Raw genomic sequence first — 18764 nt, 5'->3', positions numbered from 1 at the left:
TCCTGTCCTCCGGATAGGAGGTACCTGAGGAGCTCTGGCTCCTGCCGTTGCTTGGTTCTTACCTCGGGAGGCTGGAAAGGTACGGGTCTGCTACACCGTAAAGGGACCTACGCCTTCCTCGAGCCTGCTCTTCCTCCTGCCTCCTCCCAAGCCTCATTAGGGAGCCGCTGTGGCTGTGTTGCAGCGGGGTGCCCGGCGTCCCGCTTCCAAGATGGCGTCGGGCGCTTCTCTGGCGTTCTGAAGGCCCCTTCCGGCTCAATGATGTATTTTCCGGGCGCTGGGCCGGAAGAGGTGTGGGCATCCTTATGCTTTGGATTAGGCGTTTTTTGGGCCGAGGCGCGTTTTATAAATTGGCTGCAGGAAAAGGCAGCCAGCCTTGTGTGCACACAGTGCTGTGCAGGATCTCCGTTTTCACCAGCATGTCGGAACCAGGTGATGCAGGATGCGCCGACCCCCTGGGACCCTCGAGGCCCACCAGCCTGGTATTTGGTCCTGAGGAGTGGGGAAGCTTGACTCTACTACTGGTCAGATTTATCCTCTCCTAAGTAATTTTGGCTGTTGTTTTGCTTTATTGTTATATGTAGCAAGAACACCAAAGAAATCATCCGGAAAGACTAAACATAAAGAATGTGGAGGATGTAGAGTAGCCTTAGCAGCCTCTTATATTAAACCTCTATGTCAAGCATGTATAGATACGTTGGTTATGGAGGAGTCTCACAGCTTAAACAGAAATATTAAAGCCTTGGTATGGTCAGAAGTTAAATCTTCTATTAAATCACTCGGTCGGAGTCGCCCAGGATCTACCTATAATAAGGACTCTGATTCAGTTTTTTCTATGGAGGACGAGGATAGAGAATCCGGCCAGGCCTCATTATATGATTTCTTCTCTTCAAAGGAGGATTCAGCTGGGAGGGCTCGTTTTCCACCAGAAGATACCGAGCCTTTACTTAAAGCCGTTAAAACCACCATGCAATTAGAGGATGTTAAACAACCTAAATCTATTGCTGACCCGGTTTTTGATGGTCTCAGCCCTAAAAGGCATAGAGTTTTCCCCGTTCATAAAAATATGGAAGCCCTTATCAGAAAAGAATGGAAAAATCCTGATAGAAAATTTTTCATTCCTAATTATGTAAAAATAAATGATCCGTTTGAGGAGTCTGTAGCGGGTGTCTGGAACAGTTCCCCCACGGTAGATTACCCAGTCGCTAAAATAGCCCAAAAATCGGCTGTACCATTTGATGACTTAGGCTGCTTAGGACATCCGTTAGATAAAAAAGCAGACGTCTATCTTAGACGTGCTTGGGAGTCTGCTTCAACAAGTCTTAGGCCGGCCACTGGCGCCTCTGGAGTCTCCAGGTCCTTAAGGCTAGGTTAGATCAGCTGGAGTCGCATATTAAGGACAAAAGACCTAGAGAGGAATTACTATCTTCCCTCCCTACCTTTTCTAAAGTCGCAGACTTCCTGGCGGACGCCTCTACTGATGTGATCTGTTTTTTTTGCCAAAGCAGCTGCCATGTCTAACAAAGCTAGACAGGCTATCTGGCTTAAATCATGGAAGTGGGATCAGGGTTCTAAGTCTAGACTCTTCCATGTAAGGGTTCTAGGTTGTTTGGTTCCTCGCTTGTTGACATCCTAGAGAGGGCCTCAGATAAAAAGAGGGGTTTCCCGATTCCTCAGAAAACTTGCTTTTTTTGTAAATCCCAGGCCAGTTTTAAAAAACTAAAGAAGTAGGCAGGGTGACAGGAGAGACAGGGAGACATTTCCTAAAAGATCTTTTTTTTTTTTTTGTTCAAGCCTCATGACAATAGACCAAAGGACAAACAACAATGACGCTAGATCTCAGGTGGGGGGAAGACTGTCTCAGTTTCTCCCAGCCTGGAGGTCCATTTCTCAGAACAAATGGATCTTAAGTGTGATAGAAAATGAATTCCGACTGGAATTCCTTTCTTATCCACCAGATTTTTTTGCCCAGATAGCTTGTCCCAAAAATCCGTAAAGAAGAAATGCTTGGAAAAAGAGGTAGCTTGCCCGGTTCCCAAAACAGAGAGGGGAAAAGGGTTTTATTCCCCTCTATTCTTGGTGAAGAAACCCAATGGAACATTCAGAGTGATTTTAAATCTAAAAAAATTAAACAAATCTGGTCTACAAAACATTTTGTATGGAGACGATAAAATCAACTGTAAATCTCCTCTTCCAGGATTGCTGGATGGCAAGCTTGGATCTGGAGGATGCATTACCATGGTTCAATCCATGCTTCCTCCCAAAAGTTTTTAAGAACAGCAGTCTGGGTCCAGGGAGAGTTACTGCATCTCCAATACAGAGGGCTGCCCTTTGGGGTTTCTTAGGCTCCCAGAGTTTTTACCAAAGTAGTAGCAGAAGTAGCGGCTTTTGTAAGACTGTCTGGAATTGCGTTAGTGCCCTATCTGGACGATTTTTTAATTGTCTCTCAATCAAAAGAGAGACTAGAAAAAAAGATATGAAATTCCTCTGCTCCACTATGCAAAATCTAGAATGGAAAATCTTCCAAGGAAGGAGTCTATCAGGGAACAAGTATGGTCAGTCTTTCTTTCTTACCAGTGTACTTTCAGGGAAGCAATGGTGGCATTCGGGCAGATGACATCAGCGATTCCAGCAATGCCTTATGCACAGATCCACTCCAGAGAGCTTCAAGCAAACATCCTAAAATCATGGGACGGCTTTCCTTATTCCTTGGATCAGAGTTTCCATCTTTTTTCAAAGACAAGACTCTCCCTGTTGTGGTGGACAATTCCAGAGAATCTATCCGCAGGGGTTCCATGGATATTTGTAATCCCAACTATAATTACCACAGACGCCAGCCCTTGGGGTTGGGGGGCCCACTCCCAGAACAAGTGCTGGCAGGGGATATGGGACTTGAACACGAGGAAAGCATCCTCCAATTTCAAGAAGTTAAAGGCAGTAGAGATGTCACTGAAGTTGGCTATACCAGAGGTAAAACACAGGAAGATTGTCTTCTATTCTGACAATCCTACAACAGTGGCCTACATAAACAGTCAAGGGGGAACGATAGTACCTTCATTTTTACTTCTATGCCAGAAGATCTTTTTATATAGCAGATAAGTGGAGAGAAGGCTTTTTCTGTGAGCAGTGCATCTGAAGGGGAAGGAGAACATCATAGCAGACTTTCTAAGTCGAGTCTCCTTAAAATAAGGAGAATGGTGTCTAAACAAAGATTTTTTTTTTGCAAATAGTCCAGAGGTACGATCTTCCCACAGTGGAAATTTTTACCTCAAGAGCCAACAGAAAATTAGAGAGGTTCTTCTCCCTCAACCGTTTGGACGGCCCGTTAGCAATAGAAGGGTTAGCACAGGACTGGAGCCAGGAGTTAGGGTATGCCTTCCCTCCATTTTGCCTTATTCCCCCGGTATTGAAGAAAATAGAATGAGAGGGGGCCTCGGTTATCCTGATAGCTCGAATGTGGTCAAAGAGGTCCTGGTACTCCAGTCTGCTAAAGTTAACAGTAGAGCCTCCGTGGCCCCTTCCGTTGAAAGAGGATCTGCTGTACCAGGGTCCGCTAGTCCATCCCAGCCCAGAAATTCTCCATCTCTCGGTGTGAATTTTGAAAGGGAACTTTGGTCTAGAAGGGGATTATCCGCCAAAGTAATCTCCACTATGCTGAAGAGTAGGAAGGTGGTTACCTCAAGAAAATATAACAAAGTTTGGAATGTTTTTTCAGCCTTCTTAGGACATAGCCCAGACCCCTTTAAGTCTCCTGAAATACCAAATATCCTAGAGTTTTTGCAAGCAGGGCTAGATAGGAATCTTAAAGCATCTACATTGAAAGTCCAGGTAGCTGCTTTAAGTTATTTCTTTGATTCCAGATTAGCAGATCATCCATGGATTAAAAGATTCTTGTCTGCAGCATCAAGAATGCACCCTTCTTTAAGACCCTTGTCTCCCCCCTGGGATTTGAATACTGTCCCTTTGGCCCTATTGCAACAGCCGTTTGAACCAGTAAGTGATATTTCTATTAAAATGCTTACTTTCAAAATGGCCTTTCTTTTAGCTATAACATCTGCTGATGGGTTTCAGAAATTCAGGCTTTCTCTGCCTTTCCTCCCTATACTACCATTTTAGAGGTCAAGGTGATTATTAGACTGCTTCCATCATTTCAGCTTAAGGTGGTCTCCGATTTTCATAGAAGTCAGGATGTGATTCTTCCCTCCTTCTGTCCAAGTCCAACCAATATGTTGGAAGAAAGATTCAATTGCCTGGATGTCAGTAGGTGTTTAGTATTTTACCTAGACTCCACTTCATCTTGGAGAATAGATGAGAATCTCCCTATTCAGTTTTTGGGTAAAGCTAGAGGTTGCAAAGTCTCTGATAGTGTTATTGCTAGATGGGTAAAGAATTCTATTTCCCTGGCTTATTCATCCCTTAACCTGACTTCTCCTTCGGGGCTTATTCCACCAGATCTGTGGCAACCTCTTGGGCGTAGAGAGCGGATGCTTCTCTAGCCCAGATATGCAAAGCTGCTACTTGGAGCTCTCCCCATACCTTTTTTAGACATTACAGACTGCATCTTGACTCAGATGCAGCCTTTGGGAGAAAAGTGCTACAAGCTGTAGCCCCCCCCCCCCTCCCAATTTCTTTACCTTATAGTTTATTCGTGCATGGGTGCCATCATGGGTGAGGGGAAAACAATAATTACTCTTACCTGTAATTGTTTTTCTTGAAATCCATGAGATTGGTTCTCTTCTTTACCACTTTGTTGGTTTCTGTTTTCAACCTTTTTGTTCTTGGTGGTTGGCACGCCTCCGGAGGTCTGTTTTTTAGAATCACTGAGGTGTGGTGGGGGTGTGAACCATTTTATCTCTTTAGGTTTCCTGTCCTTGTTGGGAGTTCTTGGTCGCATGGGTGCAGTCATGGGTTTCAAGAAAAACAATTACCGGTAATAGTTATTATTGTTTTCTAAATTTCACTTTTTGGCAGATTTTCCATTTTAATCAATTTTTTTATTTAACACTTTGAGGGTTCACAGTCAAACAAAACGAAATATTTATTACCCTGGTTCTGCGGTTTACATGAACACCCCACATGTGGTCGTAAACTGATGTAAGGGCACACGGCAGGGCGCAGAAGAAAAGGAGCACCATATGGTTTTTGGAAGGCAGATTTTGCTGAACTGGTTTTTAGATGCGATGTCCCATTTGAAGCACCCCTGATGCACCATTACAGTAGAAACTCCCCTAAAAAGTGACCCCATTTTGGAAACTAGGGGATAAGGAGCCAGTTTTATTGGTACTATTTTGGGGTACATATGATTTTTAATTGCTCTATCTAAAAAATTTTGAGAGGCAAGGTAACCAATAAATTGCACTGTTTTTATTTTTTACAACATTCACCTGACAGGGTAGATCACTTGCTATTTTTATAGAGCAGGTTGTTACGGTTGCAATAATATTAAATATGTCTACTTTCTTTCTTTGTTTCAGTTTTACATAAAGCATTTTTGAAAAAAAAATTATGTTTTTGTGTCTTCATTTTCTGAACGCCATATTTTTTTATTTTTCTGCAGATTGCCTTGTGCAGGAGCTTGTTTTTTGAAGGAAGAGTTGACATTTTTATTGGTACCATTTTTGGGTACATATGATATTTTGATCATTCATTATAACACTTTATGGGGCAAGGTGACCAAAAAATAGTTTGTTTTAGCACAGTTTTTATTTATTTATTTTTACAGCGTTCACATGAGGGGTTAGGTCATGTGACATTTTTATAGAGCAGATTGTTACGGACGTGGCAATACCTAATATGTATACTTTTTCTCATTTAATTAAGTTTTACACAATAATAGCAATTTTTAAACCAAAAAAATTATGTTTTAGTGTCTCCAAAGTCTGAGAGCGATAGCTTTTTTATTTTTCGATTGTCTTAGTTAGGATCAAATTTTTTGAGGGATGAGGTGACAGTTTGATTGCTACTATTTTGGGTGGCAAACACCATTTTGATCACTTGGTGTTGCACTTTATGTGATGTTAAGTGACAAAAAATTGCTTTTTTGGCACTGTTTTTATTTTTATTTTTTTACAGTGTTCACCTGAGGGGGTAGGTCATGTGATATTTTTATAGAGCAGGTTGTTACTGACGCGACAATACCTAATATATATACTTCTTATTTAGTTCACTTTAACACAATAATACCTGTTTTGAAGCAAAAAATCATATTTTCGTGTCTCCATAGTCTAAAAGTCATAGTTTTTTTATTTTTTGACCGATTGTCTTAGGTAGGGTCTCATTTTTTGCGGGATGAGGCGACGGTTTGATTGGTACTATGTTGGGGGGCATACGCCTTTTTAATCGCTTCGTATTGCTATTTTTGTGATGTATGACAAAAAATAGCTTTTTTTGGCACTGTTTTTATTTTTTTACGGTGTTCACCTGAAGGGTTAGGTCATGTGATATTTTTATAGAGCAGATTGTTACGGACGCGGCAATACCTAATATATCTACTTTTTTATTTAGTTCACTTTAACACAATAATAGCAGTTTTGAAGCGTTGAGCGCTATGTATGCAGCAATCTAGAAGACAGGGACACCTGGGAACTGTCCCTGCCTTCTCCCTGGGGTGCCCTGCTCACTGATAGCGGGCCCCTAACACAGCAGCTGCACCATTAGCGTGTAGCTGCGATCTCTGAATGGATAAACAACCACTACCCGAACGTTTTATAGTCAACGAGCAGATCTGAAGGGGTTAAGCTGAATTATCCCTATTTATGACATATAAATAGAATAAAGCACTTACTGGGCTGCTTCCATTGAGAACAATAAGGACTCACTCACATATTCAGAATTTGCTGAGGATTTATGGCCTATCCACACAGCCATATTTTTGGTCCGTATACACAGGTCACTGCATACAGGCTGCACACTAACCCATTGAGCCAAGTGTTGGTATTTACACCGCCGTTTTGTCCTGTTCTTGGCCCTGCTTCATGGAACACGGACCTGGAGACAATTCCCCCCTGCAGTCATTAAGCCAGTTTCCTACACGGGCATAAGACCTTACTGCAGTACTTAATAAAATTGTCTGTTTGTTGCAGCTACAACATGGATGGTTTTTAAGGCGGATATGTGAATAACCAGTTGGATGTGGACTCCGCACCTAAATCCTCATCAAAGTTGTTAACATCCATAGGGTATTTTATATCCAGTATTTACATGGCCTTGAAAAAATCAGGTGCAGAAAAAGATCATCCACAATGAGAGTGACCATGTTTATCCTTTTTGTGGATTCTGCATGGAAAAGCAGCTTATTAGCCTCATTGTGGCTAATCTCCATGCGGCTCCTCGGCACATCCATAGCAGAAATCAGAATATCAGTCTCAGGTTTTTGCCAAGATACTCTTGTAAAATACACGTTGGGAAGACTCGCGAACAAACCCATAACAGTTTGGGTTCCGACTTCAGTATAGGGAATTGGGAACATTTTAATTTGTTTACTTACTTTACTTTTTTGCTTATTACTGCAGGTCAAGGATTTTACAAACTGAAGAAGAACTCATGAAATTGGCAAAGCAATTAGATAGTAATCTGGTGAAGCAAAAAGATCAGAATGAGGAGCAGCTGGCGAATTCTGAGTATGAAATGTTCAGTGAACGCAATGCTATGGACAACAAAGAAGACTCGTTCCTGGAAGACCTCCCCGAAGAAGATGAGATGAATCTGGTTCTGAAATCTGTTAGTCAGAGATCTGCACCTCAGGGGAGTAGTCAAAGGTCTGTGGACCAGGATGTTGAAGCTGCCCTTAATGATCTGTTTGATTCATCGACGCAGAAGTACAGCGGACGTTTAAGCCAAGGTTTATCAGATGTTTCCATTAGCAGTGTGAACAAAGCTCCAGTAAATGTGAGAAGCAATGTCCATGAAGATATTGGGCACAGTAAAAAAGAACAATGTTCTGAAAAACTTAAAAAGTCAGAGCACTCTAGTTCAGCTTCAAAAATCTCCACAAACAAATTACAGAGTGTGAAAAAATGTCACAAGCAAAATAACGGTAAGGAGAAGGAAACCGTCCAGTCAGTATCAAGCAGCCAAGATGATTTTGAGGATGACTGGGGCCATGATCTCCTTGATGATGACTCTTTTATCATGCAGGTTACTCAGAATCCCGAACTTATTGCTACCCCTAAAAATACTATGCCTTCCAGTAAACTGGGTCAGAGCAGCACCCACCTTGCAGGAGGGGAGGATAAGTCCACTGCTATTTCTTCTTCTTTCAGTAAGACTAGTAATTACAAGTTTGTGCCAAGGAAGGGAAATGTTGGATCTGAGACAAAACCCAGTAACCTGCGTAGCAAAGAAGTGACTAGTGTTAATTCATTACAAGGCAGTTCAAGAGACACAAATAATGTAAAATCCTTTTCTAGTACTCAAACTCGCGTGCCTTCGAAACCTCAGACAAATGCAGCAGGACAAGTGATAAGCAATAATGTTCATAGCTTGGCACCGGCAACAAATAGCACTTTGATGAAATCCTCCCAGAAACCATGTGCCCCGACAGTGCCACAGACTCGGACGATGACTGCTAACAAAGACTCTGTCCCACATGACGAATGGGATGATCTCCAGTTCTCCGATGAAGTTCTCGATATGTTTTGTGATTCTGATAGTCTGTGGGAAGAGAAGGAAGATGATGATGATCTATTGTATCAAGTTTGTGATGACGTTGAAAGATTAACTCAAGCTTATGAAACCACTGGAGAAAACCCTGAGAAGGAAACTCCTCTGTTAACAAGTACAACTTGCCAAATCCCTGCTAAACAGGGAACCAATGCCAGTCACCAAAACAGAAATGGAAGCCATGTTACGGCAAGCTCCTCGTTCGGTACAAATAAGTTGAACAACAGAGGGGTCTCGCCTGCCTCTTTCAGTGGAAATTGCTTAAATGCTTTCAAAATCAGTTCTTTACAAAAGTCCAACCAGACTTTAAGCAGATCCTGTTCCGTGCCTTCAGGAGGGGAGCGTAAAAGCTCGGTTGTTACTAGCCCTCAATCACAGAACCCAGGAAAGTCTCTGGGTACTACATGCAGTTTAACAAACCCATCAGCTCCTTCTAAGTTCTCATTTACAAAGATAAAGCCATCCCAGGTGACATCTGTTCACACAGCACACTCTGTTGCTGGAAGCTGGAGCAGTTATAATGGTCTTCATTCTCAAACTTTTGGTGGTAGTAGGAGTAACAGGGACACACTTGTGCGATCTAACTCTGACAGTGTAAGCAATCCTCAGCAATCAACATTAAAAAGGCACCTTTCAGAGTCCACCCTACAGTCTTCTAAAGGTAAGGGGATGGCAAATGGGTCCAAGAAGGACCATATGTTATATATTCTGTATGTGTATTTGAAAAGTATATGCTATGCTACCTGTGGTTGCTAATCAGACATATGTTATTGCATATTTTACTCCCATTTACCAGTAATAAAGCGCTTTAGTGTTTTCACTTAGCCTCTTCCTTGCATAACCTGACTACCTAACCCTAATCCAAACTAGGATCCAAAACTTTGATCATAGCTATGTGATGGGGGCTACAGTTGTACCCTTAATACAATCCTGTGTTCCCAGTCCAGAGCTATAATGCTAAGGAAATGCTTAAAATTCTCCAAATAGTGGTACCATACTCGCAGGAACTGTCCCTACGTTATGACCAAACAATGGTGGCATGTTGCAGTCACACACACACACGTGGGTTTACAAGTAAGGCCAAGGTGTAGTGCCAGCGTAGTGGTATCACCAGTGTTGCTCAAATGATCATTCTCAATTTACAAGAAGAGTCCAAGGCACCACCAAGTTTATTTGGAGCGAATAAGCCAAAAACAAGTGTTTTGGCAATCAGGACTTTTACCAAGCAGTATATCACACCATAGTGCCCAACGTGCAGAATTTATTATAATATTCCAGCCTCAAAGCAGTGTCCATTACGAAGTCCTAATCACGTTCCCAAAATACTCAGGATAGGTCTTCAATATCTGATCACTAGTTGTCTGACTTCAATCACCCTCTTCCTAATCGGCTACTTGAAGGGCATCTGTCAGCAGATTTGTACCTATGACACTGGCTGACCTGTTACATGTGCACTTGGCAGCTGAAGGCATCTGTGTTAGTCCCATGTTCATATGTGCCCGCATTGCTAAGAAAACGGACGTTTTAATATATGCAAATGAGCCTCGGGGGCATTGCTGTTACACCTAGAGGCTCCGCTCTCTCTGCAACTGCTGCGCTCCCAGCACTCAGGCAGTGAAATCATTATCACACCTGTCCCTGTCGATAAAAGTGGCAGTTCCAAGAGAGCAGAGCCTCTAGGTGTAACGGTAACGCCCCTGTTGCGCCTAGAGGCTCATTTGCATATCCACACTATTTGGAATACCAACACTAAACTTGATATAAAGGATATAAAGTCTTATATAAAGAAGTACCAATAGGAAAAAAGAAACATTTTAATGAAGAAATTAGAAAATGTTTTACTAATGTGAAGGAGCTTTTTGTTTTATTTCAGTGTTTGTATCTGAAGACCACAATAAGAAATGTTCTATGGAGGAGATTGAGAGGAAGAAACAAGAAGCTTTGGCCCGGAGGAAAATGAAAGCGCGAGCAAGTTCCGGTGACATTGCGCCAACCTAGTCTTTCTATATTGTTGTATTGGATACCTTGTTTAGAGCCATCTTATAATTTCTCTGTGAGAAATTACACGTGGAAATCACAGCAAACACTATTTTATTATAGTTAATTCTAAAACGTTTACAGTGTTAAACTATATATTTGTATTTTTTGTATAATAAAGTGTCCTACCATGTTCAGGAATGAACAAGCTTGATTTGTAATCACCATGTTCTCAGAAAACACTCCTGGAGGCCATTTTCTAGCCTTTTGTTAGATGTATTAACACTTAATAAATGAGTTTTCGAACTTTTGGTTTGCTAAATAAATGCATTAATAATTTACGGACCTGACTTGGCAGATGTTGTTAGTAGCCGTGGAAGAGACAGATTCCTGTGAATCCTGCTCAATCAGCTTTTATGGGCAGGAGAACCACAGGCAAGTCCTCATTACCTGCCAGTCATTGGGTCGACCATGTAATGCACAAACATGGCAGGTGCTGCAGAAGGAAATTTACTCCGCTCTCTGCTCTGGCTTTAAAGGGGCACTCTGGTTGTTTAAAGTTAACCCCTAGCCTGAGAATAGAGGATAACTATTAGATCGGTGGGGGTCCTACTGCTGAGATCCCCACCGATCACGAGAATGGGTGTCCCGTATGCCCTGCAGCCCCCTGAAATGAACGAAGTAGCCGCTCCATTCATTTCTATAGGAGTTCTGGAGATAGCATGTGCCTCTGGCCATTCCGTGATCAGTGGTAGGACCCCCACCGATCTAATAGTTATCTCCTATCCTGTGGATAGGGGATAACTTGTAACAACCATAATACCCCTTTAAAGCCAGAAAATAGAGCTCTAACAACTGGAATACCCATTTAAGAGAAAAGTGTGGGTGGGCTGCTTTCTATTAGGGCTCTTTCACACTTGCTTTCTTTTCTTCCGGCATAGAGTTCCGTCGTCGGGGCTCTATGCCGGAAGAATCCTGATCAGTTTTATCCTAATGCATTCTGAATGGAGAGAAATCCGTTCAGGATGTCTTCAGTTCCGGACCGGAACGTTTTTTGGCCGGAGAAAATACCGCAGCATGCTGCGCTTTTTGCTCCGGCCAAAAAGCCTGAACACTTGCCGCAAGGCCGGATCCGGAATTAATGCCCATTGAAATGCATTAATCCGGATTCGGCCTTAAAGGGCTTCTGTCAGCCCACTAAACCGTTTTTTTTTTATTTATTTTTTTTAATAATAATCCCTACACTGCGATCTCTGCATACATAAGTAAAATAATAATTTTCGTTCAGTAGAATTTGATAAAACGCTATTTTTATAATATGTAAATTACCTTGCTACCAGCAAGTAGGGCGGCTACTTGCTGGTAGCAGCCGCATCCTCCGACCCTAATGACGCCCCCTCCGCATTGTGATTGACAGGGCCAGGGAACGGAATCGTTCTCTGCTGGCCCTGCCTGTTTTCATTCAATATCTGGCGCCTGTGCCGCGGCCGTACCTATCTTCAATCTGCGCAGGCGCGCACTCACTCGGCCGCTCCATCCTCAATGCGCCTGCACCGATGACGTCACATCTACACCCGGCGCAGGCGCATTGAGGAGCGAGCGGCCGAGTGAGTGGCCTCCTCTCAGTGTGCCTGCGCAGATTGAAGATAGGTACGGCCGCGGCGCAGGCGCCAGATATTGAATGAAAACAGGCAGGGCCAGCAGAGAACGATTCCGTTCCCTGGCCCTGTCAATCACAATGCGGAGGGGGCATCATTAGGGTCGGAGGATGCGGCTGCTACCAGCAAGTACCCGCCCTAATTGCTGGTAGCAAGGTAATTTACATATTATAAAAATAGCGTTTTATCAAATTCTACTGAACGAAAATTATAATTTTACTTATGTATGCAGAGCTCGCAGTATAGGGATTATTATTAAACAAAAAAAAACGGTTTAGTGGGCTGACAGAAGCCCTTTAAGCTAAACGTCGTTTCGGCGCATTGCCGGATCCGACGTTTAGCTTTTTCTGAATGGTTACCATGGCTTCCAGGACGCTAAAGTCCTGGTTGCCATGGTAAAGTGTAGTGGGGAGCGGGGGAGCAGTATACTTACCGTCCGTGCGGCTCCCCGGGCGCTTCAGAGTGACGTCAGGGCGCCCCACGCTCATGGATGACGTGTCGCATGGATCACGTCATCCATGCGCATGGGGCGCTCTGACGTCATTCTGGAGCGCCCCGGGAGCCGCACGGACTGTAAGTATACTGCTCCCCCGCTCCCCACTACTACTATGGCAACCAGGACTTTAATAGCGTCCTGGGTGCCATAGTAACAGTGAACGCATTTTGAAGACGGATCCATCTTCAAATGCTTTCAGTTCACTTGCTTTTTTCCGGATCCGGCGTGTAATTCCGGCAAATGGAGTACACGCCGGATCCGGACAACGCAAGTGTGAAAGAGCCCTTACATGTGCTTTAGGCCCCTTTCACATGAGTGTTTTCCGCGCGGGTGCAATGCCCATTCACATCAATTGGTCTGTGCGCATGAGTGTTATCTTTCACGCATCAGTTCTGCGTTGCTTGAGAATCGCAGCATGTTCTATATTCTGCATTTTTCATGCAGCCCTGGTCCCATAGAAGTGAATGGAGCTTCAGTGAAAAATGCATTGCATCCAGATGCAATGCGTTTTTCACTGATGGTTGCTAAGAGATGTTGTTTGTAAACCTTCTTTTTATTTTTTTACCCGTGTGAAAAACACATTAAAACTCATTATACCCGCGCAGAAAAAACTGAAACACTAAACGCAGACAAAACTGACAAAACTTGCTTGCGAAATTGTGCAAGTTTCACTGAACGCATCCAGAGCCAATCCGTCTAGTTTTTATTAAAGGGGCCTTTATGCACCATATGGATAGGGTTTCTCCTAATCAAACAACCCCCATAAAAAAAAAGTCATTGAGTAGTCTTCTTCTGTTAAGTTGTCAATTAGTCTGTTGTTTCATAGTTGAATCAGTTTCTTGGGTCTTCAAGCCTGCACATCTACTTGGCAGTTTCCATGTGGCCACAACTACTCAACATCTCTTCCTTGGAAAGGATGATTTATTTATTTATGATTTATGCATTAAAAAGGCACTTTGGGGGTCATGTACTAACAACAAATACGCTAATAGGTTCTTTGCACCGCCATCTGAAACTTTTCCCCGCTCACACGAGGTCTAAAAAAGTGGGCGTCTGATTTACCATTTTCTACGCATGCTTTAGGTGTAGAAAATGGTCTAAATGTAAGACGGCAAGGAAGTCTTTAGAAGCGGCAGCGGATCCCCTGAAGTTATGTAGAGGTAGGCGCCAGATCCACCGCCAGCTTTGGCCATTATTAAGTCCGGTATCTAAAATGCCAGTCTTAATAAATGATCCCCTTTATTTTTACTCTTTGGCTGTCCCATAGACTTTAAATGAGGGACACAGGGCCCTCGTGATCGGTGGAGATGCCAGAGTTCAGACTGATTAATCAGACACATCACCTATCATCTTGGAGCAGCTCCTTTAAAGGGGCTTTCTGGTACTTGAGTATTGATGACCTGTCCTTAGGATTGGCGGGGGGTCCTCCAATGATCAGCTGAGTTATGTGCATCAGAGTAAGCACAGCTCTATTCAAATAAATTAGTGTACGTTTGCAGTACATTAATATATAAAGGGGTTCTCTGACTGGGAACCCGTAGGCAAGCTGCAATAAAAAAAATTATAATAGACCTGTCACTGGTGTCTCGGTTACAATGGCAATCTCCTTTCTCCTGTTACACTCTGAATTGAAGTGTGACATGCTGTCTACTTGCATGTCACTGCTGCCGGACAATCAGTGGCCTCAGCTGTGATGTGTGCAAGCACAATACGTGACCGGAGTGCTGGTCACCGGTGAGTCTCTTTTTTTTTTTTTTAATCCCCGAACCTTGCCTGGCCATAAGAAAAGGGAATACTGATCTCGGAGAACCTGTTTAGGCTAGGGCTACAGGGCAGCATTTGTCGCCCAACAATTTTGTTAATGATAGTCAAAGTTGTTGCACTGCGACATGCTCCGACTGCAACACAGTCCAAGTTGGATATTTGTGCGACTGTTGTATTGCAATTGCAGCATGTCGCAGCGCGACACCATTTTCTATCATTACAAAAAAAAGTGCACAAGTCGCAATGTAGTTTTACCTTTTGTGTTGCGCAACTTATTGTCGCGTGACACATGTCGCCCTAGCTTTAAAGGGGTTATCCCATGATTAATGTAAAAAATAAAAATTGGGCATCATATAGTCCATGGCAATCTCTTTTTAACACTGCTAGAACCAGACCTGTACCTCACATGGATCCAGAGATCTCCTCATTTATTGCTCTGCTAGATTTATATCAAGCTGACAGCTCAGGGGAGTGTCTTTTCTGCTGCAGCTCAAGGGGCGTGTCCATGCTCTGCCTATCACAGCTCAGGAGGCAGTTGAAGGATGAAACTGAGCATGTGCGGCCACCTCACTGAGCAGGTCAAAGAAATAAGAAAAAAAACAGACAGTAGGGGGCGCTATACAGATACATTTTATTGAATAACTCAGTGGCTATGCTAAACTTTTAATGACATGCAATTACAAAAGTATTCAGATCCAGGTGCTGGTTTGAAAACTAGAATATTTTTCGTGGGACAACCCCTTTAAGCTGTACAGATATTGGTTATTGTGTATTTTTCTTTCATGTGTGACTTAATAAGTAATATGTATATATATTTTAAATAAAAGGGTTGTCTAAGTTAGAAAATCACTAAGTATTAAAAAGAAAAGACCCAATACTCACTAGTTAGTCCCAGCTCTGCAACTCCAATCCTCACCTCCAGTTTGTATTCACTTGGCTGCAGCGATGACCTGCCATATAGTTCAGTGGCCAGTGATTGGCTGCATCATTGCTAAAGAAGGCAGGGCTGGAAACAGCAGGAAATTTCCTGCAGAGTCTTGGCTATTTTAATACCTTTTTTTTATTTTTTTATTCAGATCACTTTTATTATTATTTTCATAACACAGAAATATGAACATACAGAAACGCCAACTTCAAACAACATCCACCCACAACCCTTTCATTTTAATACTTTGTGGCACTGAGCAACCCCTTTAGTAAGAGTGTTGTTGTTGTTTTTTAGCTGTGCACGCTATATTTAACCCAGTGGCGAACTGGGAATTCAAAGTGACCCTGGAAAAAATACTAAAAGTGGCCCTGTTTTGTAGTTGAGTCCAAACTGATGGAAGGCAGGGCCAGCAATACCATATTGTGGCACATTATACCACCCCAACAGAGGCGAATACCACAGTCCATCACAAAATACTGCCACCAGCAGCACAAAATACATCCCCAAAAACTTCCATTGGGCGGCCGAGAGCAGGGCTCCGGCGGCCCCCTGGGCATCGGCCCTCCGGGAAATCTCCCTGTAAGGTCTATGGCCAATCCGCCCCTGATGTAACCTAATCCAGTACTGGTGGTACAGAGCTACAAGTACAGAAACATATAAAGGGGACATTAAACCAGTGATTCCCCCTTTGCCTGTGTCCTCAGGGGAATCCCTAGTTCCTGTAAATGGGTGAGCTCATCAGTATTAATATTAGCCACAAATGTCTGTGTTTTATAGTTTGTTAAGAGGGAGCCTTTATACATCAAGTTATTTCTGTACCGCCGATAAACCATGACCAAGTTACCCAGCGTTGCTATTATTAAATATCCCATTGAGACAAGAGAATTATGATGAATAGTTGAGTAATCCGTTAAAGAATGCGTGAATTTGATTTGCCAAGGACTATCCTTTAAGAGGTGTCTTTATTCAGCCACCTTCCGTCTAGAGCGCCGCGTGACTCTGTAATCTGTTTCGGCACAGTGTATTTCTTGTAATTACCAGTCATGCATATTACATTTTGTAAAGTAATGGTTTAGAATTTTTATCTACAAAGCTGGCATAATTTCTCTAACATCAAAAGCCCAGGCTGTAATAATATAGGACAGTATATCACAGAGAATATGAATTAAGAGGAATTTCAGGCCTCTTTGTTCTTTCATTGTAGACTGTTCTCTGATATACTGCAACTTGAGCACAAATGATCTATCGCCGTTTGAAAGATTAAAAATTGTGTAGAGCAAAGTACTCACACAAGTCATTCAAAGCCCGGCTGGGGGAAATAGTCTGCTAATTGCATGGCTTTTCACCTACAAATGCTGCCTTTTCCGGTAACGATATCAACTGTGCTAAAATGAGAGTCTCCTTGCAATGAGATATGGAAACTGTTGAGATTGTTTAGGCCTGCTTCTTAAAGGAGGATGCTAGGGTTATACTGCACTGCAGGGGTTCTACAGGCTTAAAAAGAATCCAGTTAGCCTTCTGACCTATTGTGGAAAGTTAGCTTGGCCTTTACTTATCTCTCCATCAGTCTGCCGATTTCGACTGCGCTCAGACTGGCTTCGTTACCACAAAGTGCAAGGAAATTTGGCTTGTCAGCGAATCAAATTTTTCCTGAAATTCGTATCGAAGTCCATTTTGGATACTTAAATTCGCTCAACACTAATGACATGTATTATTGTAATCCTGACTGTGATGATAATGAGATGACTGCTGACCAAGAATTGGCACCTATTCTTAGTCTTAGCAGTCATTGTAAAAACTGTGGGATTTCATTTTTTTAAATATAGATGTGAAATGGAAAATTCAAAATATGTAGAAGATGGGTCCTTTTCTGACGACACAAAATCCCTTTAAGAAACCGGGATTATTCTTTACACAAACGTCTGTAGGAAGCGAAAGCAAAGTGAAAGTTCATTTTTTAAAAGCTGATTGCGATTTCTCTCTTTGCATACAGTAGGCTTTAAATGAGGAAAAGAAACCTTGAAACGCCATCAAAGCAAATGGCCTGTGAATGTTGTTTCAAAGCTTATCATTAGTTGCCTGGATATTGTGCCACTGAGCTTGTTAAAGATTTTTTTTTTCTAAGGGGAAGGTACGACAAAATGCCGTTCTTGGCACAATGAAATATGATGAAATTGAAAGGCACATTAATTCTTGCTCGATACATAGAATTAATTATAGGATTAACATCCGCTATGAATTTTTGCCAAAGATTTTTTTTTTTTCCTTTACCAGGAATAGACCCCGGGCCTTTTTTTTTTTTTTTTTTTTGTACACTAATGAAATTGCAAATTGAGTTCTGTTCAAATGATGCTTGACTAAAATGAACAATTAAAAATGTATTGGTCTCAATGAGATAGATCAACTGATCATTTTAAGGATTAATTAGTCTCAAGAATCATCTTCATTATGTGGCATCCATGAAACAAAACACTTACCAGCGCCTTGTTTTTCTAATTATCTGTTTTTACATTAAAGTGGAACAAAGCATAAAAGATTAAAGGACGTAAATCACACCTCCAGATTGGAATATTAAATTAGCCGTTTAAAGGAATTTTCCACCTTCAGATGACTTTAAAGGGATCTGCAATTTGTTTTATATGGACTATTTGAGGAACAAAGAACCTTTACAATTTTTATTTATTCGTGGATATAATGTTTCTAGAGTTTTCTGCCAGCGAGCGTACAGCTTTACTTTCCAGATAGCACCACTATTGCCCCCTTCAAGTGAACGGGGCTGAAAAAGGAGCCAGAATCCATGGAGTGGCTCTGTTTATTTGAAAAAGCCACGATGTGGACTCTATTATGGCTGCAATACCGAGAGCTCCTGCTGGACTTTTTCCGCTGATGACACCATGGTCAGTATTTGGTCAGTGTTTTCCTTCAGTATTTGTAAGCCAACACCGGGAGTGGAGCCTACAGAAAATAGGTAGAAGGCCTCATGCACATGACCGGCAAACCATGGAACCTTAAAGTATAGATACCTTCCACATGTAATCCGCTTTTTTCCACACCCTTTTTAGTGCAGTGCAGTGTGGACAAGAATAGGATATGTTCCGTAATTTGTGTAACTGACATACAGATGCAAACAGCACATGGATGACATCCACGTCCTGTCTGTTTTTTTTTTTTTTGTGGACCCATAGAAGGTGCTATTCGCAAAAAATGTGTATCGGGTACAAAATGTGGTCGTGTGCATGAGGCCTATTGGAAAGACTTGTGCTTCTTCTGTATTTTGGAC

General features: G+C 42.3%; 1 protein-coding gene across 1 annotated transcript in view; it reads left to right on the top strand.

Annotated features, from left to right (window-relative positions):
* The window catches only part of ETAA1 (ETAA1 activator of ATR kinase), a 51268-nt gene extending 40311 nt beyond the window's left edge, over positions 1 to 10957 (top strand). Inside the window, exons 5-6 of the mRNA XM_040430068.1 lie at positions 7512 to 9322; positions 10535 to 10957. Coding sequence (XP_040286002.1) covers positions 7512 to 9322; positions 10535 to 10659 — 1936 coding nt within the window. The 3' untranslated portion in view covers positions 10660 to 10957. The remainder of the gene's footprint in view (positions 1 to 7511; positions 9323 to 10534) is intronic.
* The last annotated feature ends 7807 nt before the right edge of the window (positions 10958 to 18764 follow it).

This window comes from Bufo bufo, chromosome 4 (assembly GCF_905171765.1).
Source record: "Bufo bufo chromosome 4, aBufBuf1.1, whole genome shotgun sequence".
Classification (NCBI taxonomy): Eukaryota; Metazoa; Chordata; class Amphibia; order Anura; family Bufonidae; genus Bufo; species Bufo bufo.
This window is presented reverse-complemented; position numbering and strand designations above follow the sequence as displayed.